Source organism: Strongylocentrotus purpuratus, unplaced genomic scaffold (assembly GCF_000002235.5).
Source record: "Strongylocentrotus purpuratus isolate Spur 01 unplaced genomic scaffold, Spur_5.0 spur5_scaffold_8, whole genome shotgun sequence".
Classification (NCBI taxonomy): Eukaryota; Metazoa; Echinodermata; class Echinoidea; order Camarodonta; family Strongylocentrotidae; genus Strongylocentrotus; species Strongylocentrotus purpuratus.
In genome coordinates this window covers 3,730,554-3,743,892 of record NW_022145614.1, presented here as the reverse complement: position 1 = coordinate 3,743,892, position 13,339 = coordinate 3,730,554, and the positions used below count along the sequence as shown (strand labels likewise).

The window sequence follows — 13,339 nt, the reverse complement described above, 5'->3', positions numbered from 1 at the left end:
ACTATTATTTGTCAAATCGACTTAGGAGCTATAGAGCCAATAAGTAATAGTCTTGATTTTCAGACCATTGTACCGCATGGTCTTACATTTTATGCTGCACAAAAATTCAATCAGTTTAATTTTGGCCATTACAAGAAGTGGGTTATTGATGTAGACAAATTCTTTACAGCTCATTTTATGTATGTTATTACCAAAGAAGAAGAAAAAGCCAGTCAGACACTCAATACTGACAAGAGTGTCTGACAGTGAAGTCTAGCAAGTAAACGGGTTTCCTTACATAATTTGAATATTAGGACACTGCTAACGTTTAAATTTCACAGATAGGACATACATGACATATTCATAATTCCTGCAAAGTTCTACAGAATTTGAGGTTGGCTGCAAAAGGGACATAGTATCTTTAATGCATATAACATTTTAAAGTTGTGTCTTGGGATTTTATTCAATTTGACTTAATTTTATTTGTCAAGTACAAATATATATCTAAAGCATGAGAAATTTACACCAATTAAGAGAGAGAACATGTATAACCTAATAATGCTAAAAGCAGCTTACATGTATTTCTTGTGGGGCCACAAAATGGATCATATGCTGTCAATTAAAATAAATTTGACTCATATTTATTAAAGGATAATGGCAAGATTATTCTCTACGTGTGCAAAGATACCCCTCCATGTGTGCTATCTCACACTGTACAGTTTATGTCAAAGTCATATTGTAAGATCACTTAATTTTAATTTTGCAAACGAGTATTATTTTTGTAACTGTTCTATATAAATGTTATAAACTATGTAAATATGTTCATTCAAGGCCCCATGGAAGACCACTACTTGTTGGTGAATGGGCTACCCTGTCAAAAGATTAGAAATAAATAAATGAAAAATGGTAGCTGAAATGTTCATGGGTGCTAGCCACGTATGTGCTCTCTTTTAGCAAGATAATTATATTTGCAACTCGGTATCAGGAACATCTATAGAAACCTGCTTGGTACTGGCAGAATGCCAAAAGCCATTAATCATTGCAAAATGCCCTTATGGTGACCATATGGTTGGAATATCCCTCTGGGGTGAAGATGGTGCACACTTTGCTTGCATGAAAGAACCAAATAATCTTTGTAATAATATTCATAAATTAATTGGGGATGATAGTAATGAAAGCATTGATATTACCACTGTTATTATTATGAGTGATATATGTTATTTCATGTATTATTATCATCGTCATAATCCAAACTATCAGTACAACATAGCACACTTCATGTAGGTTGCCTTTTAGCAAAATGTGTTTGAAATGTTCAACATACAGCTATATGACTGTATTCCTTCTTGTAGCACATAATTGCAACATTAATCCTTGGCAGCATCCCTGCACTGCATGCTAAGTACATGAAAGACTGCATGATTCATACAACACCCTCAAAAGCATCCAGGGAAGGAAAATGTTACTCTGACCCCCGGGTTTGTTTGAAGATTTCTTTGGACTTAGTGACTTGCATCCATCAGATCATGTGATCTATGTCTAGACGACAGGGGTCACGGAGTCACACTTACATGATTGAGCGAGGGATAAGAGCAACATGCTTGCTGGCTGGCATACAATGGTGCATGAGAGGCACGGGCTTTGAAATACAAGTCATGCTCGACATTCATGTTCCAATGTGCTATACAGAGCTTTCGGCTCCTAGGGTACCTATGTTGAGGAATACTCCTTTACGAAGCTGCGCCCCCTATGCCCAATTTTCTGATTGCGCGCTTTAATTCAAACTTCACTTGAAGCACGTGGATTTACGTAAACATATATAAAGTTAAATATATTAGGTGATTAACACATGATAGGCTTGGAAATATTTAGCAATACCCCTTTTATTAGGTCCTCCAATCCCCAATAAATAATGACGAGCATGGGAATTATTATTTATATATCACCCATACATGTACATACAATATATGCCCTATATCATATGCATGGTAGCAATGGTAGTGTTGTAAATTGAAATGACATACCATCCAAGAGCTTCATTCTGTATTGGTTTTATGCAGCACTATATACATGTATATTCAATTAAATTGAGGTAATATATCAACCATTACTATTTGTGTGGGGTTGCCAGGGGTTTCTACTTCACCGCTCCCAGCACAGCAGGCATGCAGCATTGGAAAGGAATTCCATCCAAGCTTTTGTTCTGATCTGAAGTCATGAATAATGCAGTTTCTTTCTAAGTCTAAATGTCATTCTAGTCATCAAACCCTTGCTAAATATTCTTCCTATTTCAGTCATTGTAATATCCCTTCATTTACCTATTTACTATTATGCAGGGAATAATTTTCCTGGTATCGCATCGCAATTTGCTATGCATTTTTGCATGACTGCTATACAAAATATCTTTTGTGTAGCAGTTTTCTTCCATAGAAATGTACAGAATTTCATTTTAAATATTCATCCATCGGCTGAAATTGCTAATCAAAAAATTTGAGGAAAATTATTCCCTGTTATGTACAAACTACTAGTGTAATATTCCATGTACTTTTTGCATTTTTATCACCTCCCTGTATCTATTGATCAGTGATCACCCTACATTTGTAGACCCCTTTTTTCTTTTCTTATTCTCTGTCACTTTGCCTCCTTTTTTTTCCTCTCATTTACAAGTACAAATGTTTTGTAGCCATGCAATACATATCACTATTATCATTCACTCCCCCCCCCCCCCTCTCTCTCGCTCTCTCTCTCTCTCTCTCTCAACTCTAATTCTTTCTCCCTCCCTGAGCTTTCCTGTAAATTTATAATTATGACTATCTGTTATGGCTTAGGAATCAACACTAAATGATCAAAGGCCACTGTACTTAACCATCAGCCATGGCACATAGCCAATTCTCCTTTAGGCTTTATCCCACATACACCTTGTTTACAGATTATAATTCTCTCTCTCTCTCCCTCTCCTTGACTTAATTCATTACACACCTTATCATTCTGGGAAACCTGAATGAGATGCAGCGTAGTAATGCAGTGCTACAGTACCTTAATTACAAGCTTAACACCTGCATACACAATTCTTTTAATGAATTCATTTATTCATTTATCATCATTTTTCAAAATATATGGTAGCAAGCATGGAGTAGTTTTATGTCAGTTTTTTTTTTTTAAATATTTTTTTATTTTCTCTCAAATCAAATACCTACATACATATTGTACAAATCATTCTTTACAGTTACACTCATGCACACATACTGTACATATAACACACAACACCTCCTATACACTCACACACACACCCACCCACACAGGAATATGGTGTTATGTAATATGATGCAACCTTCCTATTTTATTTATCTATCCACCAGCAAAACAAAAGCTTTCCTCCTACATCCCAGTGTTTGTAATTGTGAGATATGTACTGTACATGTTTGCAGATCTGTGTACAGTACATGGTCATCTCCCATTGCTCATAAATAAAGAGGCGAGATACAGAGTCGTGTCCCCCATGTCCCCAACTACAATTTACAAACATTCTCGTCATGTATACATAACATGGACCTACGAGAGAGAAAGATCTACATGTTTGTACGACCCCTTATACAACAACATCCACCGGACAATAAAATAAATAGTTCACCAAAGCCAAATGGAAAACAAAGAGTATCAATAACTAGGGAATATTTGCTATGAAGCATGAGGTATTTTGATGAAAGTAACAACATTTTGGCAGATTCCTGTAAAGCATAAATACATTTTCCCATATATGGATTATGGGTGACCTTTCCATGAACTCTTCATAAATGTGTGATGGAAAGGGGAATGAATTGTAGGGGGAGTACATGTGACATGGAGATCATGAAATGTATCTACCCTGAAATAAATATGTGGAAAGTAGTTTAATTTCTAAGTGACAAATATCAGGTATTGCAATAGAAAATGATGAATAAAATAGGCCAGGAATTATGAGAGTAATTTATTTTCTACACCCTTATTGTTTATCTGAGGTATGTGCATTTCACACCTTTCACTATGGAAGGCCCCTTAACTTTGTTTTACTTACAACATTGTAAAAACAACAACAACAACATCAAAATACATGGCTATATACTGTAGCTACGAGTAAGAGGCAATATGTGTGTACAAAAAAAAATCAACACAGAGTTAATTGGTGCCATCTAAAACATTTATTTTCATTCAATGAAACGGAACAACTCAACAAGTGAAATAACAAGCATGAATTCAATCTTTCTCATGATTTAATGACATGTAAAAAAAATACACACAATACACCAAAACCTACACATAGACTTAGAGTTAGACAAATGTTGGGCACAAAAAAATCATACAATTTTGTTTTAAATCTTATTGAAAACATCCCAGTTAAGAGTGTTTGCTATGGTAATCCACAGTGTAATTAATTGTATGACAACATTCCTGTTACAGAATGCAGAGATTATCAGAGGAAATACATCATTCACATATTCCATGTTTGAGTAATTTGTGTCTAATATGGGAAAAAGCAAACATGTGTGTGACTTTAAGAACTTTATCCCCACTTCCTGGTAGTTAATTTCATCCATTCACTTGAAAAATATATTCAATACATGCCTAAATTGTATGAAAGTGGAAAAAACGTAATACGGTATGCAAAAGAAAATGATAATACATATAAGCAGTACTTATAAATTAACTGTAAAGTTTATGATTTTGGGCTATTTTAAAATGTTAAGCGTCTCAATATCAGATTATGTTGTACAGATGGACGTTAACTGAAATTTACACATTTAGAGTACATGTGTTTATTACCAGTGATGATATATTACAGTGTTAGCTTTCAATAAAACACCAACAGAAATTTAGTTTGGCTGAATTTTTAGACACTCCCATTTCATTTTACTACCCGATTTACACAAAATACATAGTTAAAAGAAATTAATACTCCTTAAAAACATTTCTTACAGATTATCAAATACTCCACTCATTTTAAATTGATTGCAAGTTTTGTCAATATTAAGCACATTATCAAATACAATGATTTTTGCAGCATTCAGACATTTCAGTCTCATACATATATTTCAAAACTAGTTTAGCATGGCCTCTTAATCAGAACTGCTTGTTTGAAGAGTCAATCAAATTAAAACATCTTGATCATTTATTAGTCGTCTATTTAACAAAAATGAAATATTCTTGGCAACAATACATGACATTACAGAATTCTAACAATAACATTTTAGTATGGTGTTGTTTTTTAGAATTTACATTTACACTAAAGCATTTTTCAGCAGGCCCAGATTGTATTTCCCTGATTAGACCTGGTAAATGTACATCAATTAAAACAACAGTTATACTTATGCATGTTGATCTGGGCTGAAAGCCTGAAAAACGCCTGTTTTACACATTTCACCTACATTTATACCGTCTATTGTCAATTTCCACAGTTTTAAGACATGATGTAAACCTTGTAAGAAGGTTTAATATACATACATGGGTGTAAATATGAAAATTCTGGCAACTTATTTTCTGGGCTAGTTGTTCCTGCCTCATCCCAAATGTACATCTTTACATATTTTAAAATGGAGCATCCATCTAGAAAAAGGAAACCGGCACCTGGTCGCAATGGTCAGGGCCTAGTTCACAAACCAAACGACTTGGGCTTGACTTTTACACAATCATTAAGACAACAAGTATGGCACCAACTTATATTCTTGCAGCATTTCTTTACATACAGCTACATTTACAAGTTTTATCACAATCACAGCATTTTTCATCCGTAAAGAGCTATACTCGAGCAGTTTATACAGTCACAAAGCTAATAGCAAGCACAAAGAGAAGCGCAGTTAGGGATATAAGCAAGCCATGTTTGACATTTGGGATTCTTACTTTTCTAGCAGGGTAATTTGCTTTGAGCAACAAGAGCAGAAATGCATACATGCCACATTTATCATTATGCAAGCTTCAGTCTTAGACTGTGGATCTAGCACACAACAGCATATAAGCTTAGCTTCAACCTTATTTCATTTCCATTTCTAACTATTTAGCCTGAGATAAAAGTCTTCTTTCTTGTTTGGCTGAGGTATATGATAGTCTATGAGACATTTTACTAGGTACCCCATTTCAACTAGATTTTCATACATTTCAAAATTAATAATTATTTCTTAGAAATTCAAATTTTCATCACAATACAATTAGACATTACAATATAATGACATTCTTTTTAAAAAGCTGTCTTTTCAGAGGTAGCACAACAATTGCAAATTCAGACATTTCTTACATTCAATATATGAGATAATGAGTAAACAGGAGAGTGCAGTATTCTATTTTCTAAATCTACAACTAACAAATTTTTTCACAAACATTGATACTGTAGGTGCAGCACTATTCAAACATGGTGATTAACAAGACTACATAAACCCACAAATTTTCCACTAATTGTTCAAATACACCAAGACTGAGCTGAGGTAAAAATTAAGTATATCAGTCATGTTGTATACCTTTCTAGAAATTCTTAGCCTATTCATTTATATTGTGAAAGAGTACAAATGACATTGCATTTCAAATAAGCAGCATTATTTGTTTTCTTATTTGGGCAACTCTTGTTCACGATCAACTGACATTTACTTCTATTGAGATATCAATTTCAACATGTTGAAAGAGAATGTGATAACAAAAATAGTAAATAGATGTTTGCTTTAAATATTCTGCCCTCAAATGTTATCTTGAGGTATAAATGTTGTATAAATGTTGTATGCATAAATATGCTAATATTTTTTGTCAATTGTAGGAAAAGTATGAGGAAAATGTTAAATAATTGTAAAAAAGGAATATCAACATGTTTTCTCCGTAAACCTTTAGATGAATTTGATATACAATTCCAACACAGCAATTGACTTGTATCAACAACACTTTGATTAGGCTAGATTAGGCCAATTTGCTTTGCTAATTTTCCCTATGATATTGAGTTATTGACAATACTTGAAGTATAGAAATTTATCTCCTTTTTTGTAGCATCCTATGATCCTTTGTGTGTTCTGAAATTGCATCTTGCAAACCATGGACCAATGATAGAGCATGATAACATATGGTTGAAACATGTAGCTCTCAAACAACCAGCAATAAAAACAATATCAAATTGTAAGAAAATTTGATTATTTGTGCTTTTCACTTCAGTAGGCTATTTGTATACATGTAACTGCATGTTTTTCTTTTGAAGAAAAAGATCCTGCATGCCAGTAAAAATTGAAGGGCAAATTGCTAGCTTTTCAGTCCTTTTTGACAACAAAATACTAATACATAATTAAGAAAAGCTAGAGTTTTATTGTTAAGGTATGAGCACTATGGAGGGTGATTGTCATTTAATTTGTAAAAAAAGCTTAACATGGCTCTTCTTCACTGGGGGGAAATAGCACGCAAGAATCTTTGGCAATAAACAGGTAGATTGATGGCAAACAAATAGTCTCTTTAGATGAAGTAAACATACAGTCTACTATTGATAATAATGCTTTTACCATTTTGACAATCTTGACTTAGTGGTGAGCAGAATAAAGCTGAACTTAGAAGGCATCCCTGAGCATAAAAGTATAATAACCTGAAATAAATCAAAAAGCTTGAAAAGGCCATAGAGAACTCTAATGAAATACATATAAATCTCTTTTACAATTGCATTTGGCAGCTTTTTACCAGCTAATTTACAACACTAATAAGTTCATACATGAAATTTTAGGCTGGTCAAGTGAGTAATGCCCAAGTACTTTTGATGTAACTTTTTGTAAAAGTACATCTCAGCTATTGCCAAACACCTAACACATGACAAGAACAGTTTAACTGAACTATCCTCACAGCTGTGAATGAAAAATGTAGTGAAATATATATAAGTGGAAAAAAATCAACACTGTTTTGTTATGGATTAACAGCACAAAACATCTACATAATATACATGAAACTAATCTAATAAACAAAAGAACAACCATTTTTTAATACAATTTTTTTTCTTCAATAAAACATTTTCACGAGTCTTGCATCAATGTACATTCCTTTTAAATTCAAGCTTTGACAACAAAATGCTTCGCACTTGGAGCCTGTTGAAATAATTCAAGTAATATTGGCAGCTGCAAAATATCATACACATTTATATCTTATAGTTATCAAAACATTTGACTACACATGCAAGTTTTAAAAGCAATTTACAATCACTTCTTGGATCGACCTGAGCTGTGGATGCAGAAACCTCTTCCCATATTTATCCCTGACTGTGAGGTAGAGCACACCATTTTGACATTGAGGTAGATACTGAGCGCAGCCATGTTAGTGTCTACTACTGTTCACCTACAGGATATTTAGGGAACTACATCATGTAACTTTATATTATTGTATTGGACGGGTAACAATTCATCCTTTATTCCTTTTTCTTGAGTTTGTTATTGAAGTACATGTATATTATGCTACTTAACTTAAGTGGTTTATTCATTTGATTAGGTTCCATGAAACACCAGCTTTGATTCAAAATAGCCAAACAGGAGTTGCGTTTTTTTAATTTGTAATATTTAAACAAAGAGAAAATATTGATGCTCAAAGGAAACTGCAACCAATTTCAAACTTTGAGCAAGAACAACACCAAAGTAACTGCAGGTGAATCCTATTATCACTTCTTTCATTAAAACGGTTAGCTAGGTAAAACAAAAATTCTAATTGGTTTGAGAAGGAAGTGCATTTTTTTGCATGGTCTTCTTCTTCATCTGCCATACTTGCATTTCCATGATATTTAACCCAAGCTAATAAAAACTGAAATTTGCTACTTGTGTTGTCCTTTTGGAGGAAAGATATAGTGCGTATATAAACTAAAGCATTTAGGTTAAAAATTCATGTACAAGTATATATAATATATATCTAACTGGTATTCCCCAACAATCACTTGCATAAAACCACAACACCTTTACAATTAGATTGTTGAAAGGGCAGAAAACACAGCAGAAAAATAACAATTTATTCATCTTTCAGTACCCGCATAGATTTGTCATTAAAAGCTAGCCAGCTTGGAAGTCTCAACGACAGAAATGTTTTACATTTTGCTTAGAGCATTTAATATACACATACATGTAGAAACACAACATTTTTTAGAGTGCTACAGGTGTATGCAAATGAATGTGGGGATATATCAGTGGCTCAGAATCATCCTCCAATAAAATATTCCTGCCCCTGTAACACAAAAGGCCTACCTTTATTTACCCGTAATAATCACTTCAGAATGCTTGCACACGGTTGTTGCCGAAGTCTACCACTAATATCACACCATCTGGAGACACACAGATGCCTGAAGGGCGATCTAGCTGTCCAGACCCCGTACCTGGCATACCAAACTTACAAAGGAAACTACCATTTGGATGGAATACTTGGATGCGGTGATTGCGGGAATCTGCCACAATGATGTAGCCTTCCTGGTCAACAGCTACACCCTGAGGTCGTAGAAACTGCCCATTGTTGGTTCCCTCAGATCCAAGATACTGTGCAGACTGGAAGTCAGAATGGATGACCACCAGACGATGATTGTTGAAATCTGTTGTTACGATGTGTCCATCGTTGTTGTAGGATACTCCTCTGGGTGAATCAAAGTGCTTCCACAGAGCACCTTCAAACCCAAATTTGTTGATGAAAGTGCCATCTGGGTTGAACTGCTGGATTCTGTGGTTCCTGGTATCAGACACCAAGATTTTACCCTCACTGTTGACTGCAACATCCCAGGGATAGTTGAACTGGCCGTTCTTACTACCTTTCTCACCAAACTTGAAGAGAAACTGGCCTGATATTTTGAAGACCTGGCATCGATGGTTATCCTTATCAGCTATTATGATGTTGCCTTCACCATTAACCGCAACTCCAGCTGGCCGATCAAATTGCCCGTTGCGTGTTCCAGGAGAACCAAATTTATGACTGAATGAGCCATCTGCATTGAAGATCTGGATGCGGTTGTTACTTCTGTCAGCCACAATGATTCTTCCCTCAGGATGTACCGCAATTCCCCATGGACGACAGAGCTGACCTTCGCCTTCGCCTTCACTACCAAAAGACATGAGGGCTGGACCAATGGTAGTGAACTTGCGTGCATTGCGAGCGGTGACAACAAATGGGCTATCCATGATATTTTTACCCTTGATTGTGACTGATAAGTAGTGCTGACCCTCAAGCATTGGTCTGTAGCTTGCCTGATAGGTTCCATTCTGCTGGTCAATAACCTCAGCTGGATAGAGGATGCCATCAGGACCACGAACAGTAACCTCTAGAATCTCGCCACCAACACATCTTGGTTCATTATTGTGATCTTTTGAGTGAACCATGAAGGAGGATATCTTGCCGATCAAGGCCCGTTTCAACCCATCACCTGTAGCATAGCAGTTTGGTGGATAAGCACTGCTACTGATGTAACCCATGGATAAGATGGCAGTATGCAAAACACTATCAGGGGGTGTGAAGAAGATGCCATCTTCCTCCTGTGGTTGAAGGTAACCCCGTAGACTTTTCAGTGTCCTTATCTCAGACATTATCTTTTCTTTGGTTTTCAGAACATCAACATCTGTGCCCGATTCCAGAGCTTTCTGCACAGATTCCATACACTCATTCAAGCTCTCCATAGCCTGTTGAATATCATCAGCTTGAGAGTGGAGTGATTTGCTCTTAACTTGGCGGATCACTTCAACTTTGCGTAAGAGCTCCCTCTCTCTTTCTTCCAGTCCCATCTTGTGCCTGCGAATGTTGGAACGAACCTCTGAAGCTACCGTTTGACACTTGTGCTCTACCTTCTCTGCCATGGCTTGTGTGTGTGCCAAGCTTTCCTGAAGAGCTCTCGAGTTGGCCTTGGCATCATTCAGCATCTTGACCGTCAATGCTTTGCTATCCTGGACAGCATCTTGGAGGTAAACTACACTGTGACCATTGTGCTCCACCATGGTGCATTCTCTACAGATCGCTTTGTAGCAGGTATCGCAGTATAGTCGAAGCATCTCCTTATGAATGTCACAATAGCTGGGAGGTCTGTCAGAAACAGGCTGCATCTTGGGCGGCTGATACTGATGCTGGTAGTGTTGAAAGAGCATAGGGAGCTTGGGTGTGTGGCGGCTTCCATTGATGCCTCCTCCTTCCAGGTAGATAATGGTGTGATCTTTGGTGAGACGGACCCGTTGATGAGCCAGGACACAACTTTCACAAAGGACTTCATTGCAATCCTTGCAAAGGCGTGTGGCAATCTGCCCCTCCTCACACGAATTGCACTGTCGCCTGTGATGATTCTCTGTGAGTGTGAATAAACGTTGATCCATTTCATCATCATGGCTACTGACAACATCGAGGATGTTATTGATGAGAATACTGGAGGTCAGACCATCTAGTCCCATATCACCAAGTGATGTTTCATGCATGCAGACAGGGCACTTCACGCGATCTGGTTCGGCGACGCGTTTCTCCAAACATGGTCTACAAAAACTGTGCAAACATTGCAATATTTTAGGGTCTGTTATGCGTTCAGAACACAGAGGGCACCACTGCTGTGAATCGTGAAACTCGTCGACTTCATGCGGGGTGGCCATTTGCTCAAAGAATACTTTAAAGAGTCACAGTATGTTAGATTTTCAGTCAAATATCTTAAAACACAGAGAAATATGAACGTTGACGTGATATAATATCGTTCAAAAGCTCCGATGCCAGTGGGCTGCATGCCAATGCTAGTGCTATCACTGCCCGATCGTTGGCAATTTACTTGATGTGTGTAATGCATTCGTGCGGCTTTTCCCTCCACGATCGCGTTCAATTATGCCCTGCGAAACATATTGTTTTGTTCGTGGTCAGAGGACCACAAAGTCCATTATCAAGACCATCCTTTTGGCCGATATATAATCCTTCTAACAATGAAACATGGTCAGTGGAAGTCTCTTCAATTTTGAGTCAAATACAAGTAAGACGCATTCCGAAGTCATGGCTTGTTGCACAACCTTTACTACATACAACTCACTAGGTCAACGGCACTGCGATACGCGATGTACGGAAGCAGCGTTTGAGATGTAGGACGAAGGTTCCTGTGTATTTCGTAGTACACGCAGTTACTCACTGACCAAGATAACAATGGAAAACATACAGAGGCTCTGTCCGCGTGAATGGGAGATCGTACGTTTACTCACCCGATGATTAATATGACCTACTTCTACCAAGCCCAAATAGTGGAACAGTAAATAAAACCTTGATCCACGATCTGACCTATATAGATCCGAACTAGTTATGGTTCATAAACGACCCTCATCGGCTAAGAACCCTACTTTATTTATCAAAATATTAGTTAAAACTCGAATATATGAGATTAATTTATCTACGAATAAGTCCTAGCTCCAGAATAAAAGGACCAAATATCTGATGGCCTTAACAATTCTGAATGATCTTGAAATCTTTTTGTTGTTAAATTGTCAAAAAATGAAATTATTAAACAGATTTCCCAATTAGACAACTGGAAGATATAAAAGGGGAGGAGAAAACGGCTATGTGGCTGTAAGATCTGGGGGTGTTTCACAAAAACTAATTAAGATCGACTTCAGTAAGTTGGACATAACTATTGGCAAGCTTTTAATGCCACTAGTTGCTCTCACCATTTGTCTCTCAATTCTGATCTTTAGATACTATTTTTTCCTCCATTATAAAACAAAAGAGTAAATTCTGTACATTTGTGACCCGATTTGTAAGTCCCTTGAGAACTTTGCCAGAAATGGTTAGAGGAACTATAGTGGCATGAACGGCCTGCCATATAGTTAAATCAAATTTTAGTCTCTGTGAATTAAACACTCCCCAGTCTATAACTTTATAAGGGTCAATCAAGAGAATCATTGAGGGTGGCCATGGTACCACTATTATTGTCAGGTGGCATTTCTACACGGTTCTTACATCGACGCTCTGGTTTACTCATCGCTTGATCTCACGTGGATAAAATGGAATACAGGGAGAGAAAAGGCACAGCGTAATAGAATCATTTCCAAGAAGGCATCATCTTGACCACCAAACAAACACCTCTTGCATAATGCTTCTTACGTAATATCGGACAGGAATTAGTGACGTCTTCTTTCTAAGAACTAGTAAGGGATTTTTTTATGATATGGTAACAAGAGTAACAACATCCTCTCTTTCTGCAACATATTATAAGTATATTCCAAGTAATACTGTACATCAGAGATTGTTACACTAATGAGCAAACTATGATTAGGTATAAGGCAGTGGATTAATTTAAATAATTTGAGGTATATATTCTACATGATATCCAATTCGAATTTAGAAAATAATTTGTGAAAATTAAGTATACTAGCGTCGTCACTTACAGCCTACTTTGGAGCCGTAGAACATA

At 36.5% G+C, this 13,339-nt stretch overlaps 1 protein-coding gene across 1 annotated transcript; it reads right to left on the bottom strand.

The window, feature by feature from the left end:
- Window positions 1-4,134: 4,134 nt before the first annotated feature.
- On the bottom strand, window positions 4,135-12,171 carry LOC579482 (E3 ubiquitin-protein ligase TRIM71). The gene has a single exon (XM_003725371.3). The coding sequence runs from the start codon at window positions 11,544-11,546 to the stop codon at window positions 9,210-9,212; it is 2,337 nt and encodes a 778-aa protein (XP_003725419.1). The 5' UTR covers window positions 11,547-12,171; the 3' UTR covers window positions 4,135-9,209.
- Between the last annotated feature and the right edge of the window lie 1,168 nt (window positions 12,172-13,339).

What these genes read in the sequence shown, in the direction of transcription:
- LOC579482 (XM_003725371.3), bottom strand. Translation starts at nt 11,546, where the DNA reads ATGGCCACCCCGCATGAAGTCGACGAGTTTCACGATTCACAGCAGTGG.